Source organism: Ursus arctos, unplaced genomic scaffold (genome assembly GCF_023065955.2).
Source record: "Ursus arctos isolate Adak ecotype North America unplaced genomic scaffold, UrsArc2.0 scaffold_14, whole genome shotgun sequence".
In the NCBI taxonomy this organism is placed as follows: domain Eukaryota; kingdom Metazoa; phylum Chordata; class Mammalia; order Carnivora; family Ursidae; genus Ursus; species Ursus arctos.
The window spans coordinates 3,011,929-3,032,801 of record NW_026622808.1 but is presented as its reverse complement, the minus strand read 5'-3'; the positions used below and the strand labels follow the sequence as shown (position 1 = coordinate 3,032,801).

At 38.4% G+C, this 20,873-nt stretch overlaps 1 protein-coding gene across 27 annotated transcripts in view; it reads left to right on the top strand.

Moving 5' to 3' along the window:
* NCOR1 (nuclear receptor corepressor 1) overlaps window positions 1-20,873 on the top strand; it is a 154,045-nt gene that overhangs the window by 17,916 nt on the left and 115,256 nt on the right. For all 27 annotated transcript variants that reach the window (XM_057311292.1, XM_057311290.1, XM_057311285.1 and 24 more), the window contains exons 2-4: window positions 1,716-1,893; window positions 9,813-9,946; window positions 20,541-20,733. In XM_057311292.1, the coding sequence (XP_057167275.1) occupies window positions 1,786-1,893; window positions 9,813-9,946; window positions 20,541-20,733 (435 nt within the window). In that variant the 5' untranslated portion in view covers window positions 1,716-1,785. The remainder of the gene's footprint in view (window positions 1-1,715; window positions 1,894-9,812; window positions 9,947-20,540; window positions 20,734-20,873) is intronic.

Genomic DNA, 20,873 nt, shown 5'->3' with positions numbered 1-20,873 from the left:
CTCTAGTTTGTGTCTAGACTCGCATTCTCTGCTCCCTCTGTAACCTCTCTGGCACATGCTTTAGCTCACCTTGACTCCTACTCTGGCTACTTTGCAACTCAGTTCCCTGTAGCTGAGTTTCTCAATTCCACATTCCGGGCGAGGGATCGAAGTGGTACATGCCTTGTGCACTAGGGGAGTTCATTGCTATAAACATAATGTCAGAGCTTCACCTTAACTAGGGGCAGATTCTCCAGAAGGAGTGTGTGCATGGACCTAGGTGTGACTGGCCTTTCTAGGTCACTAATGCTAGTCAATCTAGCATTACTTAATTCTCTAGGCTACTGGTCATCAAACTTGTTGGTCTCAAGAATCCTTTATACTCTTAAAATTATTTAGGACTCCAAAGAGCATTTGCTTATGTGGGTTCTATATGTTGATATTTACCATATTAGCTATTATAGTGGACATTTTAAAGATACTAATTCATGTAAAAATAATGTAAATGTACCATATGCTATTATAAATAACGGTTTTTATGGTAAGTAACTGTTTTCTGGAATAAAACAAAACTTGATGAGAACAGTGGCATTGATTTACATTTTTGCAAACCTCTTTGATATCTGGCTTAAAAAAATAGCTTTATTCTCAAATCTGTTTCTGCATTCAGTCTTGCAGTATATTGTTTTGATTGAAGTTTATGAAGAAAAGCTGATCTCATGCAGATATGTATTTGGAAAAGAGAGGGGTATTTTAATAGCCTTTTTAGATAATTGTAGATATTCTTTGATACCACACCCAAACCGGACAAGTGGCAATTTTTTAAACGTTAATTGCTATGTAGGATCTGAAACCATATCAATGAACTTTTCATATTCTATCACATTAAACTTTTATTGGGTTGTCTTGTACTTTATTTGTAGTAAAATGTCTTATACTTTAAATAAATATTACATTCATGAATAATTTTGTAACATTCTGTATTGGCCATTTGGAAAGTATTGATTCATTGAATTATACAGCTATTTCAAATGTTGACATATTTCATCATGTAATATCAAAAACTCACACTTGTTAGTATCACCACCAGTCTTGCCAGAAAAGTCTTTAATGGTGGGGAAGCTGTCAAGCTCATGGAAGCAGCTAAAAGTTTTTCCAAAATAATAATTTTTACAAATACTGGCAGTTGTTTTCCTTGAAGTGAGAAGCCTACTTTGTTCTTCCTTGAACACTTTCTCATCCTGAATGTCTTCTTAGGCCATTATTTGGGGGGCAGTATTATTTAATGAAGATAATATTTCTTTTGCACAAATGCTTGCCTTATAGGTACTCTGGAATCTTTTTAACAGTTGACTTTTTATAACCCCAAAACTTACACCCATAGATTTTGTTTCTGTAATAAATCACATTTGATTCTCAGACATTTATCCAAAAAAAGGACATTTGTTGAGCATTTGCCATGTGCAGGTCCCAAGCTGAGATTGTCCGTACACCTTTTTACTTTCTATAGCCACTGATGTTGTTTGTGATATATTAAAGAACTTTTTTTAAGTCTACAAGAAAAGACCCATTAATGTTTTTCGAACCCCAATAACTTCTATTATATTAAGTAAATACATGAGAGAAAGCTTTTACTGGTAATTGTGGTTTTATTTATGTAGCTGTAGTTGTAATTTATTAGAAGTACACCCGGTGCTTTAGTTCTTATCAATTCTATTTTTTCCCATCCTGTTTAGGTGGTTTCCTAGAAACATGATTGTTTGTTGGACTTGATCTCACAGCCTGGTGAGGACTTCTTTACTGATAATGTCAAGTTCAGGTTATCCTCCCAACCAAGGAGCATTCAGCACGGAACAAAGCCGTTATCCTCCCCACTCTGTCCAGTACACCTTTCCCAGCACGCGTCACCAGCAGGTAAGGAAAAATACTATGCAGTTGTGTAAGCTGTGTTTGTGTGTGTTTTACTTTCCTGTTTAATACATTTGTTGGTCAGAAACCAAATGTAATTGGTACATCTATTTATTTTAAATGTCAAGAACCATTCTCAAAGATGGGAAGCCAAAGATTAGGGATTACTTTGTCTTAGTATGGCTTTATGCCATATTTCAGGGGGTGAACATGTCTGTTTTTGTTTGTAGGAGTTGTTGATAGAAAAATACCAGTTGTCTAGGGTTTCCAGGTTAAGACCTATGTTTATTGCTCCAAGTTCTGGTTGGATATTAAGCTGGCCAGATAATTTGGCCTTTCTTGAGTGATGGCCAGGATAGGGCCTGTATCTTCTCGGGAGGTTGATGGCAGGAAGATTAAAGAGTGTGTATGCTGATTTACCTGGTGAAAAATAAAACATGAGGTGAAATTATTAGCTCAGAGTGGGCTAGGAACAGGAGTGTAAGAGGTTTGAAGAAAAAAGGGAAGAGGAGGATAAAATGGTCATCTCAGAGAAAAAGAAAGTAAATTTACCAGCAAAACCTGTTCAGTGCTACCAGAGACTCCTTTGAGTGTGGTCATGATTATGGAGTGAGAATGGACATTGTTACCTTGTTCCTATTTTGGGAAACATTCACTTTTCAATATTAAGTATGTTAGTTGAGTGTTTTTATAGCTGCCCTTTTTCAGTTACAGAAGTTGCTTTGTATTGCTAGGTTGAGGATTTTTATCATAATTGGGTGTTGGATTTTGGTTGCGTTGTCCTCTCTCCATCCATGTTCTTTGTCTGAATACTAATTTCCTAGATTATGGTTGCTTCTTTTTTTTTAATTGACTATTTAAATTTATATACAATAAAATTTTATTATATTGTACATTTTGACAGTTCATACACCCATAAAAGCACCCCCAAAAGGAAGAAGTTAGAGTATTTCTATCACACCATCCCTTCTCCTCCATCCAGGTCAGTCCTCCTTGCCTACTTTCCACAAACCTCAGCTCCCAGGAAACCACTCTTTCCTTTTTGTCATACCAGATTATACATGTTTTGAGTTTTATATGAACTCTTTTATTTGTGGCTTCTTTTGCTTCCCATAATGTCTTTGAGATTTATTCATGTTCTGGTGCATTCTTTTTATTGCTGTGTATGGATTTACCACAACTTACCTAGTTACCTATTCCAGTTTTTGGCTATTATAAATAAAATTATTCGGAAAACATGTGTCTATGTGTTTGTTTTATCTAATTATATAAAGAAGTATTGCCTTATTAATTGTATTGTTGGAGAGCATGTGTTTTAGTTTTTATCAAGTCCAGTTTATTAATTTTTGTCTTTTATATTTCTTGCTTTTTGTGCGTAGTTAAGAAGTTTTTGCTAAACTCCAGGTCACTAAGACTTTCTCCTATGTTTTCTTCTCTAAGTTTTATAATTCTAGGTTTTACATTTACATCTATCACCTATTTTGAATTAAATTTTGTTTATGGTGTGAGGCAATGATTGAGGTTATTGTTTTGCATACAGCTTTCCAATAGTTCTAGAAACTGGTAAAAAGATTCTTTTTTCCCCACTGAATTGCTTTGGCAGTTTTTCACTGAAAGTCAGTTGACCATATATGTGCAAGTTTGTTTCTCTATACGGTTTTCTGTGTACTGTTCTACTGATGTATTTTGTGTATCTTTAGCTCCATCTATGTATCTATGTAAACAAACGTGTAGTGTTTTAATAAAGCACTTCACACTGTCTTGGTTATTATAGCTTTATAATAAGTTGAAATTGAGTAGTGTGATTCTTTTCTGAATTGCTGTTTTGAATATTCTAGTTCTTAACATTTCTATATACATTTTAGAATCAACTTGTCAGTTTCTACAAAAAAAGTTGCTTTTTTTTTTTTTTAAGATTTATTTATTTATTTTGAGAGGAGGGGGGCAGAGGGAGTCAGAGAGAGAATCACAAGGAGACTCTGTGCTCAGTGCAGAGCCCGATGCGGGGTTCAATCTCATGACCCTGAGATCACAACCTGAGCCGAAACCAAGAGTCAGATGCTTACTGACTGTGCCATGCAGGTGCCCCTTGCTGAGATTTTGATTGGATTTGTATTGAGTCTAGAGATAAATTTGGGAGAGAATTGACAACGTAACAACTTTAATTTTTCTGGTTCATGAACAACATGGCATAACTCCATTTATTTTGGTCTTCATTAATTTTTCTCAATAATGTTTTATGGTTTTTAGTGCATAGGGCATGTACATCTTTTGTCACATTTTTCCCTAAATATTTCATGTTTTTTAAAAGATTTTATTTATTTGAGAGCGAGGGCGGGGAGGGGCAGAGGGAGAGGGAGAGGAAGAAGCAGAATTGCTCCTGAGCAGGGAGTCCGATGCAGGGCTCGATCCCAGGACCCCGAGATCATGACCTGAGCCGAAGGCAGACGCTTAACCGACTGAGCCACCCAGGCGCCCCGGTATTTCATATTTTTGATGCAATTGTAAATGTATTGCTTCTCGAATTTCAGTTTTCATCGCTACTATGTCTGTTGATCTTGTATCCTGCAACCTTACTTGTTACTTTTAGTTGGTTTTTTATAGATTCCACAGGACTTTCTATGTCGATGATCCTGTAATCTGAGAATAAAGACAGTTTTGCCTGTACCTTTCCAAACTGGATGGCTTTTCTCTTTTCTTCCTTTTTGTACTGGCTTTAATTGCTAGTAAAAGTGTTGAAGAGGAGAGAGTAGACACCCTTGACTTATTTCTGATCTTAAGAGGAAGGCATTCCGTCTTCGACCATTAGGAATGTTGTTAGCAGCTGATGACTATACCTGTCGTGGGAAACATTGAGTAATATGTAGAATTGTCAAATCAGTATGTTGTATACCTGAAACTAATATAACATTGTATGCTGACCATGCTTCAATTAAAAAAAAGAATGTTGTTAGCTTGGGAAGTGTTTTCTCCTCCAGTATTTTCTTTTTTTTTAAAAATTATATTGTGCCTCATTATTTTTTTATTATGATTAACATATGTGTTATTTGTTTCAGGGGTACAGGTCTATGATTCATCGGTCTTACACAATACACAGCGCTGTATTTTCTTGAAGAGTTTGTAGGATTAGTATTTTTTCTTCCTTAGAAGTTTGATAGAATTTTTCAGTGAAGTCATCAGGGCCTAGAATTTTCTTTGTGTGAAGAATTTAAATTATGAATTCAGTTTCTTTAATAGTTACAATTCAGATTCTTTATTTTTTTTCTTGAGTCAGTTTGGGTAAGTTTTGTTCAATATATTAAATTACATAAGTTGTCATACTATTCCCTTTATCTTAATGTCTTTGAGATCTGTTTTGATATTATTCCTCAGGTTGATAATGTTTTTCCCTTCCTTTTTTTCTTTATTAGTCTGGCCTAGAGGTTTATCAATTTAATTGATTCCTTTCTGAGAATAACTAACTTTGGTTTCATCCATTTTCGCTTTTTTCCTATTTTATTTTTTTCTGCTCCTTATTATTTTGTTCCTTCTCTAATTGCCCACATATACAACATTTCTGGAATCTTTCACTGCTTTGTGTATATTCAGGTTTCCTTTTGATACGATTTTCCTTAGGCCTGAAGAACATCATTTCTCTTAGTGCAGGTCTTTTGGCAGTGTACTCTCAGCTTTTATTTATCCGAAAAAGTTCATTTCAGCTTTATTTTTAGAGAATATTTTTGCTTGATACAGGATTCTAAGCTAACGGCTATATTCTTTTAGCACTTTAAAAGTTGCCGTTTGTTGTATTCTGGCTTGTATGGTTTCTGACCAGAAGTCTTTGGTCATTCTTATCTGTAAGTATCTTTTCCCCTCTTTGGTTACTTTTAAGGTTTTTTCTCTTTATCACTGGTTTTCAACAATCTGATTATGATGTGTCTTTGTTGTGCTTTTTGAATGTGTATGTTATTGTCTTTGGCATTCTCTGGAACTTCATGCTTCTGTGGATTTATAATTTTCATAAAATTTGGGCAATTTTCAGCCATTATTCAGATATGTTTTTCTGTCTACTCTCCCCCTAGGTTTTCTTTCTTTCTTTTTTTCCCCTTCCTGAAATACCAGTTACTTATATTTCCTATTATCCTACAGTTCACTGGACTTCATTTTATTTTTTCTGTGTTTTTCTGCTGCAGTTTCCAACCTATTTTTAATTTTATCCAGTGAAATTTTCGTTACAGGCATTGGATTTTTTTCATTTTTGAGTAGAATATGAACATTGTGAATTTTACACATTTTAGTGCTGCCTTTTGTTGTATTCCTTTAAAGAAAGTTGGATTTCTTCTGGTAGGCAGTTAAATTACTTTTGAGGTTTTTCTTTAAATTCTTTAAGGGCGAGTCTGGAGTAGTCTTTATTCTAAGTCTCATTTGTCCTCTACTTCTAAACTTGTCTCTTCTGGGGTATTTAGTGATAATTTCATGTATTCATTGAGGTTTCTTCCTGCTGGCTGGAGGAAATTTGAATGAGTTCTGGCCCTGTGTAAGCTCTGGGAATTGTTTTATAGTTCCTCCGAACTGTTCTTTCTAAGAGCAGCCAGAGATGTTTAGGACTGGACTGTGCTCTCCCCTGTGCATTTGCAGGTTGGAATTCAGCCAATGACCTAGGAGAACCCAAATTCACGTTTCAGGAAATCTTTCTATATGTAATTCCCTCTTCTCAGAAAGTCTGCAGAAATCCTGTCCATAGGACTTGATCAAACTAGTATGGTTGCTTCTTCAGTGAACAAGATTATAGGGCACTGTTTGGATTCCCTTCCCAGGGATGCAATGTGGAAATTGTCTCCAGGCAGAGAGCCTCGAGTGCAGTAGGACTCACCTGTTTGTGTGATTTTTCTCAGAGATTGAGTCCTGTGCAGCCTATTTTCCAGGGGTCTGAAGGTAGTTAACTACATTTTGCTCAACTTTTTGGCCGTTTACTGTGGGAATGTAATTCTGGAGAGTTATGTGCTCCCAGCTGGAACGTGCAATGCACTGTTGTCTCATTTCACTCCTTACTCTTAATTTGTCTTGCTGGATTCATCCATCCTTTAGAGATTCTTTCAGAGAGTCTGTGGTTGGTAAGTTTTCTGAGTTCTTGAATTCTGAAAAGTTTGTAGTCCTAAAATTTGAGATGTTTTGGTTATTGAATTTGTGGGTTCAAAGTTGTTTTGCTCTGAACTTAGAATATGTGATTTGTCTGTTTCCTTCTATATAGTGTTGCTCATGAGAATATTTTTTATTACGATCCTTATTACTTCGTAGGAAACCTATTTCCTGTTTCTTTTGACACCTAGTCAAGTTTTCTCTTTATCCTTGCTTGTCTGAAATTTTTGTTATGTCCATCTATTGTGATGGATTAATTTTTAAACTATGCCCAGCTTTTCTCTTAGGCCCTTTTAAATCCAAGGACTTTGTCTTTTTGAACTTCTGAGAAATGTTCTTGTTCTGTTATTTCTTAGAATATAGCCTCTTACCTTCGGGTATTGGAGGTTGGAACTTTTCACTCTAGCTACCATTTTCAGCTTTTCTTCTCTACTTTCTAGAGCTCTGTGCTTCTCTGTGTTCCAAGAGAACGCTCTGTTCTGTCTTTGCTTTCATTTGCTCTTCACCTGTTCTACTACCGCTTAATTTCACCGATCAACTTTTTAATTTCTTTGATTGCTATTTGATTCCTTTTTTGAGGATATCATTTATAGTTTGGTCTTTTTTACTTTTAGTCTTTTATCTATTTCTTTATGTAAACTATTTTTTGAGTGAGTTGTGGTGCTTTTTAAAAAGTGGCTCTGACTTGGGACGCCTGGGCGGCTCTGTCAGTTAAGTGTCTGCCTTCGGCTCAGGTCATGCATGATCTCAGGGTCCTGGGATTCGGCCTGGGTTGGGCTCCCCGCTCAGTGGGGGGTCTGTTTGTCCCTCTGCCCCTACCCCTGCTCATGTTCTGTCTGTCAAATAGATAAATAAAATCTTAAAAAAAGGTGGCTCTGACTTTTCTTTAATGTTTAGTGTTTCTTGATTATGTTTCCAACTTTGTATCTGGTATTTTTTCTTAGATTATGTAAAAATTATGTTTTACTATTATCTGCTTATAGCAGAGGGCTCTGGACCTCTTACCTATTCTGTGTTTCAGTCTGTACTGCTCAGTTTTATCTGCTTATGATTAAAATTTTTTTTTGTTGACATGTAATTCATATAAAACCATTTTAAAGTGTATAATATAATAGCTTTTAGTATATTCACAGTGTTGGGCACCCATTAACATTGGATTCCAGACTTTTTTTTTTAAGCATTTTATTTATTTGAGAGACAGAGTGAGTGAGAGGAGAGCACGCAAGTAGGGGCAGAGGGAGAGGGAGAAGCAGACTCCCCTGCTGAGCAGAGAGCCCAACGCAGGGGCTCTGTCCCAGACCCTGAGATCGTGACCTGAGCCGAAGGCAGACACTTAACTGACTGAGCCACCCAGGTGCCCCTTCCAGAACTTTTCTGTCACCCAAAATGAAACCCGTACCTCATAGTAGTTAATCTCAATTCCCCTCTTCCCTCCATCCCCTGGCAACCACTAATCTACTTTCTGTCTCTATTTTGTTTTTTTTTTAAAGATTTTATTTATTTATTCGACAGAGATAGAGACAGCCAGCGAGAGAGGGAACACAAGCAGGGGGAGTGGGAGAGGAAGAAGCAGGCTCCTAGCGGAAGAGCCTGATGTGGGGCTCGATCCCATCACGCTGGGATCACGCCCTGAGCCGAAGGCAGACGCTTAACCGCTGTGCCACCCAGGCGCCCCAATATTGATTTGTTTTTTTTTTTTTTTTAAGGATTTTATTTATTTATTCGACAGAGATAGAGACAGCCAGCGAGAGAGGGAACACAAGCAGGGGGAGTGGGAGAGGAAGAAGCAGGCTCATAGCCTGATGTGGGGCTCGATCCCAGATCGCTGGGACCACGCCCTGAGCCAAAGGCTGACGCCTAACCGCTGTGCCACCCAGGCGCCCCTGATTTGTTTCTTATAGACATTTTATGTAACTGGAATCATAAAATACGACGTATATATGCTATTTTTAGTTAGCAGTATATTTTCTAGGTTCATCTGGGTTGTACCCTACTTCACTCCTTGTTATGACCGAATAACAGCCCGCTGTACAGATACACTACATTTTGTTTATCCATCATGAGTCACTGGGCATTTGGATTCTTCCTGCTTTCTGGCTATTGTGAATAACAACTGCTCTGAAAATTTGTGTACAAAGTTTTGTGTGTGGACGTATGCTTTTAATTACCTCGTGTATATACATAGGAGGAGAATTCCTGGGTTATTTGGCAGGTCTAAATATAAGTATCTGTTTATGATTGTTAGCACTAATAGGTTTCTTTTGAAAAGAAGCTTTTGTCTTTTCAACAAAAAGTCAAAAGTAGGAAAACAAACATTGAAAACACCCACCTGGAATGATGGAGAAACTATTACTTTTAACTAGCAGGTTGAGTCTCTGGACTTCTGTCTCTTCATTTGTAAATATACATGGATTTAACTCAGTGGCTTCTGTGGCCCTTCCAGCTCACCCATTTTGAATTTCAGGTTGGATTGCTTTTTAGGATTTCCTATTGAACCGTGAGTTTGAGATCTGACTGCTTGAATAATATAGACTGGGAGCTACTGTAACGCATGTTATTAGGAGAATGAATCAACTGGACTGAACACCAAATTTCATTTTGAATTCTTTTGAGCGACATGCAGTTAAAATGTTGGTTGTTTTTGGGTGATGGGGAAGAATCAGAACAGTGAAGGATGGAAATCGTCCTTGCTGTTTCCTTCCGTACTCAGGGGTCCATAACTGCCTCTGTACAGTTACACTTGGTTTAGTTTCACGACGCCTTTCACTTTTTGGGTAGTAAGTAATTCATGATTCTTTTAATCCTAGGAATTTGCAGTCCCTGATTACCGTTCTTCTCACCTTGAAGTCAGCCAGGCCTCACAGCTTCTCCAGCAGCAGCAGCAGCAGCAGCTTCGCAGACGGCCCTCCCTGCTTTCAGAATTTCACCCGGGTTCTGACAGGTAACGGCGCGCTTCTGCATGTCCGTCTAGGACGGAACTTCTCAAGTGTGTGTGTACTTCGCAAGTGTGCCATTGGATTTAATGTGGTTTCTATTCTTATAATTTTATAACCAAGCCATGACGGGTCATTTATCGTTTGTACTTTGAGCTCTTTGATGTTTGTTGATCTTTTGCAGTAGTTCTCCTATAGTTAAACTCCTAGAACTTGTTTCCAGAGTTCAGAGTTCCTTCTGTGTAGTGGGAAGTCAGGTAGACCTAGGTTGCAATCCTGGTCAGCTTGTGGCCTTGGTCAGGTGTATAATAAACTGGTGGTCTTAATTTAGGCTGCATATTAGTACCACCTTGGTTCATAAACTTGATGCCCAAGCCCCATCTCAGAAGACTTAAATCAGTTCCTGGGATTGAGCTCAGGCATTCGTGTGCGTCTAGAGTTTCCCAGGTCATTCTCATTTGCAGCTAGGGTTGCAAATTACTAATTCAGACTCTTTAAACCTTAGTTTTCTCACTTGTAATAATGACAATAGTAATGACAACTTCCTCAAAGGAGAGTATTTGTTGGCCCTGTTCATGGTAGACATTCATTTTCCTCAATGTCCTTACCATCTCTGCTCTCTCTTATCCCTATCCTTGCTCTTAATCTAAAGTATTTTGAAATATAATAGCTACTTTTATTAAATCGCCTTTCTGGCTTTTTTGTTTGAGCAATTTAATAAAGAACCTGATTTTCTATTTTAAAAATATGTTTATTGTTTGGGTTTGAAGATGATAAAATGATTGAAATTATTTGGCTGTGTTTAAAATTATTATAAAATACAGTTCTTGGTGAAGGTTGTGGAGAGAATTCAGATCACTCTCCTCCGTAATATCTAGCAAATATACAAAAGTAGCTCTTCAAAAAGTGGCTAAAAATCATCCTGTATAAAGAAGGAAAGGCATACAGCTACTGCCATAAACTTGGAAAAGTGGCACTCAAGAAAGGACTTAGAAGAATCTTGTGTGGCTTAGCCTCCTAGTTCCTACTTCTATTCTCAAAGAAGCAGTGTTGAAGAAAGAAAGACGGCCAGTAAAATCCTAGGGTTTCTCATAAATACTCCCTAATTGAGAAAAACGTACTTGGTGAGGGTGTAGTGGTGGTGAATTGTCTGCTTGGGAATCCCCATCGTGCCATCTTGCAAGAAGGGCAGGCATGGTGTGCTTTTTGCCAAAGCGATGAGCCAGAGCCCTCAGGACTGGTTACATGTCTGGCTTGTGGAGGAAACCAGGATCCTCAACAAAGACTATCATAGCCCCAGCCAAGTTTTCATCTCCTTTGCCCATTTCTCTGTTCCCTCAGGCTGTAGAAAAAGAGAGAAAGCCAAACCCAGTCCTCTATCTGTAGACAAATGCCAGGCAGAGGAAAACCCCCACACACCATTCTACACCAAAGAGAAAATCTGGGTAGGGCTGCTCATGGTGTACCCGTGTAGTAGGGTAATGATGCCACAAATGGGGCCAAGGTATGCCTGGAAAAGAAAATTAAAGAAAGCAATACAGAGTGTCAAAAACAAAGACCCCCATGGATAAGAAGACGAAAACTGAAAAACTTGCCCCTAAGTGCTGTGCACTACAGGAGAACTTAAAATTAATAATAAGGTCTTTAAAAGGTACAAGGCAACCCAATTAGATAAAATGAAAGATTGGTCATTCCAGTGCTCCCAAGCTCACCATTATAAATATAATATAAGTAAGAACAAGGAATAAAACGTGTGGCTAAAAGTTAGACTTTTGTCGTGGAAGAAAGTCCAGAGATAGAGTGAATGCAGAAGAAAAGGATAGAAATTAAAGCGATTAGAAAGAAGTTGTTAAATACGGAGGATAAATTAAAATCATCCAACATGTATCATAAGGACATGTGTTTCTGAGATGGAGAACCTGCAAAGGAAAGGAAATAATATTCACAATTTTTTAAAAAGAATGCTTTTTTTCTTGGTAAAACGAAGGAAGAACTCTGTAGACTGATAGGACATGCCTCGCTCCAGGGATCACTTACGCAGAATGATCAACACCAAGACAGATCCTGGTTCAGTTCTTAAAGTTCAAGGATAAGTAAAAGAATCAGAAATCCAGGAAGCAAAAGAAATCCTTGACAAGGAAGAAAAAAGGAGTCTGGCTTCAAGCTACTACAGTGATAGAAGATAGTGGAGCAGTAGCCACAAAGTTCTGAGAAAATACACTGAGATCTAAGAATATTATATGCCACTTAATTTTAAGAGTAGAAGCAACAGGCAGATAGTTTTAGATGTGAAAGCGCTGATCATCTAAAACTTGAAGAATTTCTAGGTGATGGAACCCAGCCAAAGAGTGGACGGATGGACGCCATGATAGAAGGCCTGTAGTAAAGCCACATGCCCCTTAAGTAAAAGTCTGTGTGAGACACTTAGGTGAATTACGGTTCCATCCTGAACCTCAGTAGCAAATCTTGACAAAGTAAAAAATGATATAACTACAGGATCTAGAGGCGATGTAGGTATTGGGAGACTGGTTCGAGATACGCACTTGAAGAGTGCCCCGGGAGTGATTTGATACTTCTGAAATGGAATTGTTAGGTCAATAAAAAAATTCCCATCTTAATGCTTTTCATAGTTTTCCCCCCTTCAGCAGTAATTTTTTAGGAACTGATTTCTTGTGGTAAAGGAGCACTTACCTGAAGTACTGCAATTCCTTCCTTTTTTTTTTTCTTTTTAAAGATGTTCTTATTTGACAGAGACAGAGAGAGCACAAGCAAGGGGAGTGGGAGCAGGAGAAGCAGGCTCGATCCCAGGACCTGGGATCACGACCTGAGCTGACACTTAACCGACTGAGGACAGGCACCCCAGCAATTTCTTCTTTTAAGCTTTATTTCATTTTATTTTTTTCTCTTTATTTTTAGGTGTACAAAAACAAACCAAATAATCTTTACTTAAAAAAATACTGTATATGATTCTTTTGTTGCTTTATTTTTGCCTGTATATCCATCCATCCATATATACGAATATAAGTGATGACTGGGAATGGGATTCACCTAATTTTGGCATTGTTTTTGTGTGGTGGGATTTGGGGTGATTTACTTCTTAGGTTTGTTCTTTATCCCTGGAATTTTTTGGTTAGGAAATCTATACCATTTTATAAACAGTACTCTTAAAATATAAGAGTCATTTCTGGGTGAATATCATCAATGATATTTTCTAGATTTCATCAGAAAAATTAGTCTGCATAATTAAGAGTATTTGGATATTTAGATGAAAAGATGCAGAACAGTTGAGGTAGTTTCAGGTATTATAAAAGATTTATTGAAATTCAGATAATTGGTTTTTCTTTGAGCAATAAAAGAAGCCAAATCATGCTTGTAAATTTGAAAATTTAGGTGAAATAAATTTTGTTTCAGAGAATAGCCTTCCATAGCTAGGCATAAATAAAATTAGTTGATGTAATTCTAGATGATTTTTGTGGACCACTGTTTTTGAATAGCTATGAACTTTATGACATATTTCCTCTAATGAGGGTTATCTTGTCTTTAAAATTAAAATGATAAGGTATAGGTATATTATAGTAAAAAACCCAATTAATGACTTTAATTTGTTTTAAAGATATTTAAAGATGATATTAAGAGGTCATGGAAGTCAGTAGAATGGAAGAACCTTTAAGTTTAAAAATCTACAGAGATTTTTTAGTATGAAAATCTGATTTTTTAAAATACCTTATTTATCCATTCATCAGTTGATAGATACTTGAGTTTTCACTTTTTGACTGTTATGAATAATGCTGGTAGGAATATTTATGCACACATTTTTATGTGACCATGGATTTTCCTTTCTCTTTGGAATATGCCTAGGAGTAGAATTGCTTTATCATATGATAGCTCTCTGTTTGTTTGCCATTTGAGAAATGACTATACTGTTTCCGAAGTGGCAGTACCTTTCCACTGGTGTTAGTTTTTAGAAGGCAATATGTTCATTTAAAATGCAGATTTCACACTTAACTCCCCCAGGACTCCAATATAAAATTGCATTTGTTTTTGAAATTTTAAATGTTAAATTATACATTTACTTATCCATGAGTAGTTTGGGCAAGCTGAAATGGGAAATAGCCTGCTTTTTTTCTTTCTTTCTTTTTTTTTTTCTTTTAAAGGTTTTATGTATTTGAGAGAGTGAGCGAGTGCGCCCGTGTGCATGAGTGGGGGGTGGGGCAGAGTGAGAGGGAGAAGCAGACTCCCTGCTGAGGGGGGAGCCTCACATGGGGCTCGATCCCAGGACTCCAAGACCATGACCTGAGCCGAAGGCAGATACTTAACTGACTGAGCCATCCAGGCACCCCTAGCCTGATTTCTTGATGGAAAGAGAGTTTTCTATACTCAGTGTTTGTCTTAACTGTCCTGTGTCCTGGTAGCCTTATGTTTCTCTCCAGCACTGGGTGGCTTCGGTAAATCTCATAGGCAGGTTCGCTAGAGGTAAAATGCAATACAGGGAAGTTAACTTTTGTAGGTTGCGGGGACAGCTGAGGGTTGAAATCCTGCTTGGGCAGGTTGCGAGGCCTGTGTACCAGAGGGTTGCATTTGCTTATAGACATTTCACTCACAGTTTTCTTGCAGGCCAGCAGTGGCCCTGATTCTAAGTGCTGTGTTAAGTGGCTGGGGCTTTAGTCTAATGCTGAATGCTTGTTTTTGATAGATGACCTCTGGCTGCTCTGTGGGGGATGAATTTGAGGTGGATAGACTAGAAGCAGAGAGAACATGTGAGAGACCTGAAAGAGAGAGAGAGGGTGCGGGCATAAGGTAGGGTGGTGGAATGGAGTTTGAGACGAGACAGGCTGGAATCAGGAGGTGAGGCCGCCGAGTCCTAGCAGTTGGCAAAGGTGAGGGAGGAGACCTGGGTGAATCTTCGGTTTCTAGCTTGTCCGATGGCTGTTGGTTCCATCACTGTGACACTGGGATAGAGATCAAGTAAAGAGCAACAGGGAAAGACAACTTGAGTTTGGTATGAGTACGTTTGAGGTTCCTGTGAAGCGTCCAGGTGGGGTTGTATCTAACGTGCTCGGGGGAGGATCCAAATCGGTACATGTGATCCAGGGAGGGTGGAAAATGAGAAGCGCCAGAGTTTAAGGATGAACCCAGAGGGTCCCCAACATCTAAAGGTAGTATGAGGTGGAAGCCTCTGAAGGAGAGAGAGAGAAAGGAAAATGATTTTGAAATAGTGGTCTTCAAATTTGTTCCTTGCATATTTCTCAAAAGAATTTCGAAAAGCTGTATTGTACAATTTTAAGTTGACATCTGAAGTTTTTCAGATGTCTTAAAAGATGAATATAATTTGTCATATTGAAAGTAATTGACATTTTAAAGCAACACTGCTGCAATACATTTTTAAACTTATCTGATGTAATCTAAATACCATAGTGACTTGATACCCTCATCCACTTAAAATGATACTATATATGAACAGACTTTAACAGAGCTGCTTATTTTACTCCTTTTTTCCTTGGAACTCCTATGTTCATACTTTTTTCACAAAATGTATCCTGACGCGATTTGTTTTGATTACTCATTGATCCACCTTTCTTATTTCTACGTAACAAAAATATGGAAAAGTATGTTTCTAAAAGATCTATTTAAAAAACTTCTGGATTGAAATATTATTACAGGATCAAAACAGCAATCATTTAAGAAAATTGAGAAAAACAAATTTATCAAATATAAGTAAAATTTCATGGAAATGCACCCATGCATTAATGAGATAGGGCTGTTTTCAAGATATTACTTATTGTTCTTATTTTTTATTCTGGTATTTATCCAAGACGAAAGTGTTAGTTAACAACTTAAGTTCCTCAGTTGTGTTGAAGGCAGACATTTGGGAACTGTTGGCTTGCAAAAAGGTTTGTCTCTTTGCAGCCCTGGAGGTATTTACACTTGGGGGACAGCGCCGCAGTGTAAGGTCCAAGAAGGCTGAGCCAGAAGCGTTTTGTGCGGGCACGTTGAGAGAAGGGCAGTTGTGGAAGAAGCAGAGAGGGGAGAGCTCCAGGTTTGTTATTCAGTAGGTCAGTGTAGGTAAAGAGTGGATAAGCAAGCTCAGGATCTCTGGAAGTTGACTGTTTTAAAATGATCTGTGCTCGTATTCCCTGCGGAGAACCGTTGTGTATTGGAGCAGAAGATTGTTAGAGCCTGACAAGCAGGGAAGACAGTGTCCTGGAAACCTAGAGGTGGAAGAGTTTCAGGAAGGAAGGAGAAAGTAAAGGATAGCATGTAGCAGACAGGTCAGCAGATGTCTAAAAATATTCTTTTGCTTTCAGTATCAGGAGGTCATTGCTGACTTGAGCGAGTGGTGACCTCTTGTAATACGATGAAACGATGGGGGATTAAGTCAGAGTGCAGTGAGTTGAGTGAATGGAAAAGAGTAACTGGTGAAAAAGAGTGTAAATCATCCTTTCAAGTAGTAGTAACCTTCTAATATAAAATTTTGTGTTAGTGTTTCAGATCTCTCTCTAGTTCCTAGGCTAGTCTTTATTAATCATGATTCTAAGAATGAATTTGTGTGTGAACTTTTTTATTGTGGTAAAATATATGTAACATAAATTTACCATTTTAACCATTTTAAAAATGTTCCAGTTTAGTGGCGTTAAGTGCATTCCTGTTGTGCAACCATCACCACTATTTCCAGAACTTTTTCATTACCCCAGAGAGAAACTCTGTTCCCATTAGGCAATAATTCTCCCTCCCCCTCTCCTCCCAGTCCCTGGTAACCTCTAATCCACTTTCTTTCTCAATGAATTTGCCTATGAATTATTTCTTATAAATGGAGTCATACAATACTTGTCCTTTTGTGTCTGGTTTATTTCACTTAGCATAATGTTTTTAAGGTTTATCCATCTTGTAGCATGTGTCAGAACTTTCTTCCTTTTTGTGGCAGAGTAATCGTCCATTGGGTGCTGTATATACCATATTTTGTTTATCTGTTTATCTGTCCGTGAACGGGGGTTGTTTCCTTTTGGCTGTTGTGAACAATGCTGCCTTGAACTTTGGTGTACAAGTGTCTGTTTGAGTCCGTTTTTACTACCTTTGTATCAGAGTCCCTGTTTTCAGGACTTGTGGATATATCCCTCATACACCCAGGTGGAATTGCTGTGTCATATGGTAATTCTATGTTTAGCTTTTTGAAGAACTGCAAAATTTTTCCACACTGGCTATATAGTTTTACATTCCCAGTGGGAGTGGACGAGGTTCCAGTTTTTCCACATCTTTGTAAACACTTGTAAACCGCCCCCTCCCCCGCCCTGGTTTTTAAAACAGGTTAAGCCACTCTCCTGGGTATTAATGGGTACCCCATTGTGGTTTTGATTTGTGTTCTCATAATGATGAATGATGTTGAGCATCTGTTCGTGCGTTTGTTGGCCATTTGTGCATCTTTGGAGAAATGTCTGTCCTATCCTTTGCCCATTTTTCTTTTCTTTTTTTTTTTGGAGGGGGTTGTCTTTTTATTGTTCAGTTGTGGAAAGGAGTTCTGTATATTGTGGATATTAAAGGCTTTTCAAGGGGCACCGGGGTGGCTTAGTAGGTTAAGCGTCTGCCTTCGGTTCAGGCCATGATCCCCTGGGGATCAGCAGCGGGGGTGGGTGGGTGGGGGGGTTGTCTGCTGCTCCCTCTCCCTCTGCTCCTCCCCCTGCTTGTGCGCGCTCTCTCAAATAAAACCTTTTTAAAAAGCTTATCAAATACATGATTTGCAAATAACTTCTCTCATCTTCTGGGTTTTCTTTTCACTCTCTTGATAGTGTCCTTTGATGTACAAAAGTTTGAAATTTTGTTGAACTCGAGTTTATCTGTTTTTTTTTTCTTCTGTTGCCTGGGATTTTGGTTTGAGATCCAGGAATTCATTGCAAAACGCAAGGTCAGGAGGATTTCTCCTTGTGTTTTTTTCGAGGATTTTTAGAGTTTTCGGTCTTACCTTTGAAATCGGTGATCTGTTTTGAGTTAATTTTTGCAGGTGGTCTATTGTAAGGGTCCAGCCTCTTTCTTTAGCATGAGGATAAGTAGTTTCCCCAGCGCCGTATGTTGGAGAGTTCTTTCCCCCATTGAATAGTTGTGGCACACCTGTTAAAAGTCAACTAATGATAGATAGGAGAGTTTATTTCTGGGCTTTCAGTTCTATTCCCTTGGTCTGTATGTCTGTCCTTATGTCAGTACCACACTCTTGGTTACTGTAGCTTTGTAGTAAGTTTTGAATTGGCGAAGTAGGAGTTCTTCTAACTTTGTATTTCTTTTCCAAGATTGTTTTGGCTATTTGGGGTCCTTTGAGATTCCATGTGAATTTTATGGTGGCTTTTTCTATTTCTCAAAAAAAACACCACTGGTATTTTGGTAGAGATTACATTGGATCTGTAGATAGCTTTGTGTAGTATTTTCATCCTAACAGTACTAAGGCTTTTAGTACATGAGTGTGAGATGTCTTGGTATTAATTTAAGTTTTCCCTAATTTCTTCAATGTTTTGTGGTTTTCAGTGTGTAAGTTTTGGGCCTTCTTGGTCAAATTTATTCCTAACTTTTGTTCTTTTGGATGCTGTTATAAATGAAATTGTTTTCTTAATTTCATTTTCAGATTGTTCATTGCTGGTATATAGAAATACAACTGATTTTGCATGTTGAATTTGTATCCGTGGTTTTTGCTTTATTCATTTATGAGCTCTAACTTTTTTTTGTGTGTGGATTTTTTTTTTTTTTAACATTTTATTTATTTGTCAGAGAGAGAGAGAAAGCACAACTAGGGGGAGCAGGAGGCAGAGGGAGAAGTAGGCTCCTGATGCAGGACTCGATCCTAGGACCCCCCCCCCCCGCCCCGCCCCAATCATGACCTGAGCTGAAGGCAGATGCTTAACTGACTGAGCCACCCAGGCATCCCATTTTTTGGTGGATTCTTGATATTTTTCTACATATGAGATCATGTCATCTGGATAGAAGTACTTTATGTCTTCCTTTCAGATTTGGAGGCCTTTTGTTTCTTTTTTTTGCCAAGTTCTCTGACAACTCCCAATACTATGTTGAATACAAGTGGCAAAAGCTGCCGTCCTTGTCTTCTTCCTGAGGCTTTCTATTGCACTGTATTTTGTGACATCATTGTGAATTTTAGGAAGATAATGGGATTTATATCTTGAATGAGATTTCAGATTTTCTTTTTAAAGATTTTATTTATTTGAGAGAGAGAGAGAAAGCGTACAAGCAGGGGGGAAGGGAGGAGGCAGAGGGGGAAGAAGACTCCCTGCTGAGCAGGGAGCCAGATGCCGAGCTTTATCCCAGGACCCTGGGATCATGACCTGGGCTGAAGGCAGACACTTAACCAACTGAGCCAACCGGGCACCCCCAGATTTTTGAAATACAATAATTTTATAGACTTCAGGGTTTATTTCATCATCTCTTCTAAAAAGGAAACCCAGTGATGGGGTGCCTGGGTGGCTCATTCACTTGGGCAGCCGGCTCTAGATTTTGTCCCAGGTCATGGTCTTGGGGTTGTGGAATCGAGTCCCACATTGAGCTCCATGATGGGTGTAGATCCTGCTTGGGATTCTCTCTCCCTCTCTCTCTGCCCACCCTTCCCCTGCCTCCCCCCCAAAAGTTTAAAAAGTTAAGAAAAATAAGAAGGAAACCCAGTGATAATCCTTTTCATTGAGAAATATTTTGTGAGACATTTGTTTAAAGGTTGGCCACAAAGTTAAATGTTGCTTCTGTAAATATTTGGTAGGAAAGGAAAAGTGAAATTAATGAACGCCCACACACAGTACTCTGTACAGTACGTCATGTAAAGGAATCAGAGACAGATTCCTGACTTTCAAGACACTTATGTACTTGCAGAAACTAGACAGAATACGTATTTTGGGAGTCAGAATTTCACAGCAATGTTACATTTCCACTCGAGATTAATCTTTAAGTCTTAATACCTCACAACTCAAGTCATTTATGTTCCCATGTACAGTTGCTGGGAGATATGTTTTTTCCTGCTTGTTTTTATTATCGGTTCAAAATGGTGGCTTTTCTAGTTTAGATTGTACTAAATTGAATTATTATGGCATAGGTTTAAAAATAGTATTTTAAGGCTATTCCTCAGCAACTTCACATTTTCTGCAAGTTGAAATCTTTTGTTATGCCTTTTACTTTACTGCCACTCCCGTCTCCCCTGAAGAAACTTTTTTCTATTAGAATTAGAAGTTTAATAGCACTGGGGCGCCTGGGTGGCACAGCGGTTAAGCGTCTGCCTTCGGCTCAGGGCGTGATCCCAGCGTTATGGGATCGAGCCCCACATCAGGCTCCTCCGCTATGAGCCTGCTTCTTCCTCTCCCACTCCCCCTGCTTGTGTTCCCTGTCTCGCTGGCTGTCTCTATCTCTGTCAAATAAATAAATAAATAAATAAAATCTTAAAAAAAAAAAAAGTTTAATAGCACTTTACGTATATTCTTTGTCTGGGGTGGGGGAAGGGAGGACAGGGGTTCACTCTAAAAGTAAGCATAATTTTCGCATTTATTTCAAAGTCCAGCCAGGGATGTTAGCAGGAAGTTGTACATCGTTTTACAATTTTCAAGTGTTTCTTTTCTTTTTGTGTGTTAGGCCTCAAGAAAGGAGAACTGGATATGAGCAGTTTCACCCAGGGCCATCCCCCGTGGATCATGATTCCCTGGAATCCAAGCGACCACGTCTGGAGCAGGTTTCTGATCCCCATTTCCAGCGCGTCAGCGCTGCGGTCTTACCTGTAGTGCACACGCTGCCAGAGGGGTTGAGGTCTTCTGCAGATGCGAAGAAGGTAAATATTTGTTCTCTTCCCCTGTGGAGTTGTCGGTCTGTAATGTTGATTTAGCCATATCCAGGCACAGTGCCTAAAAGAAAGTCCGATTATGCCAGTCTCTAAAGGTTAGTGCTATGGGAAAGTAAAAATTTTGTTAA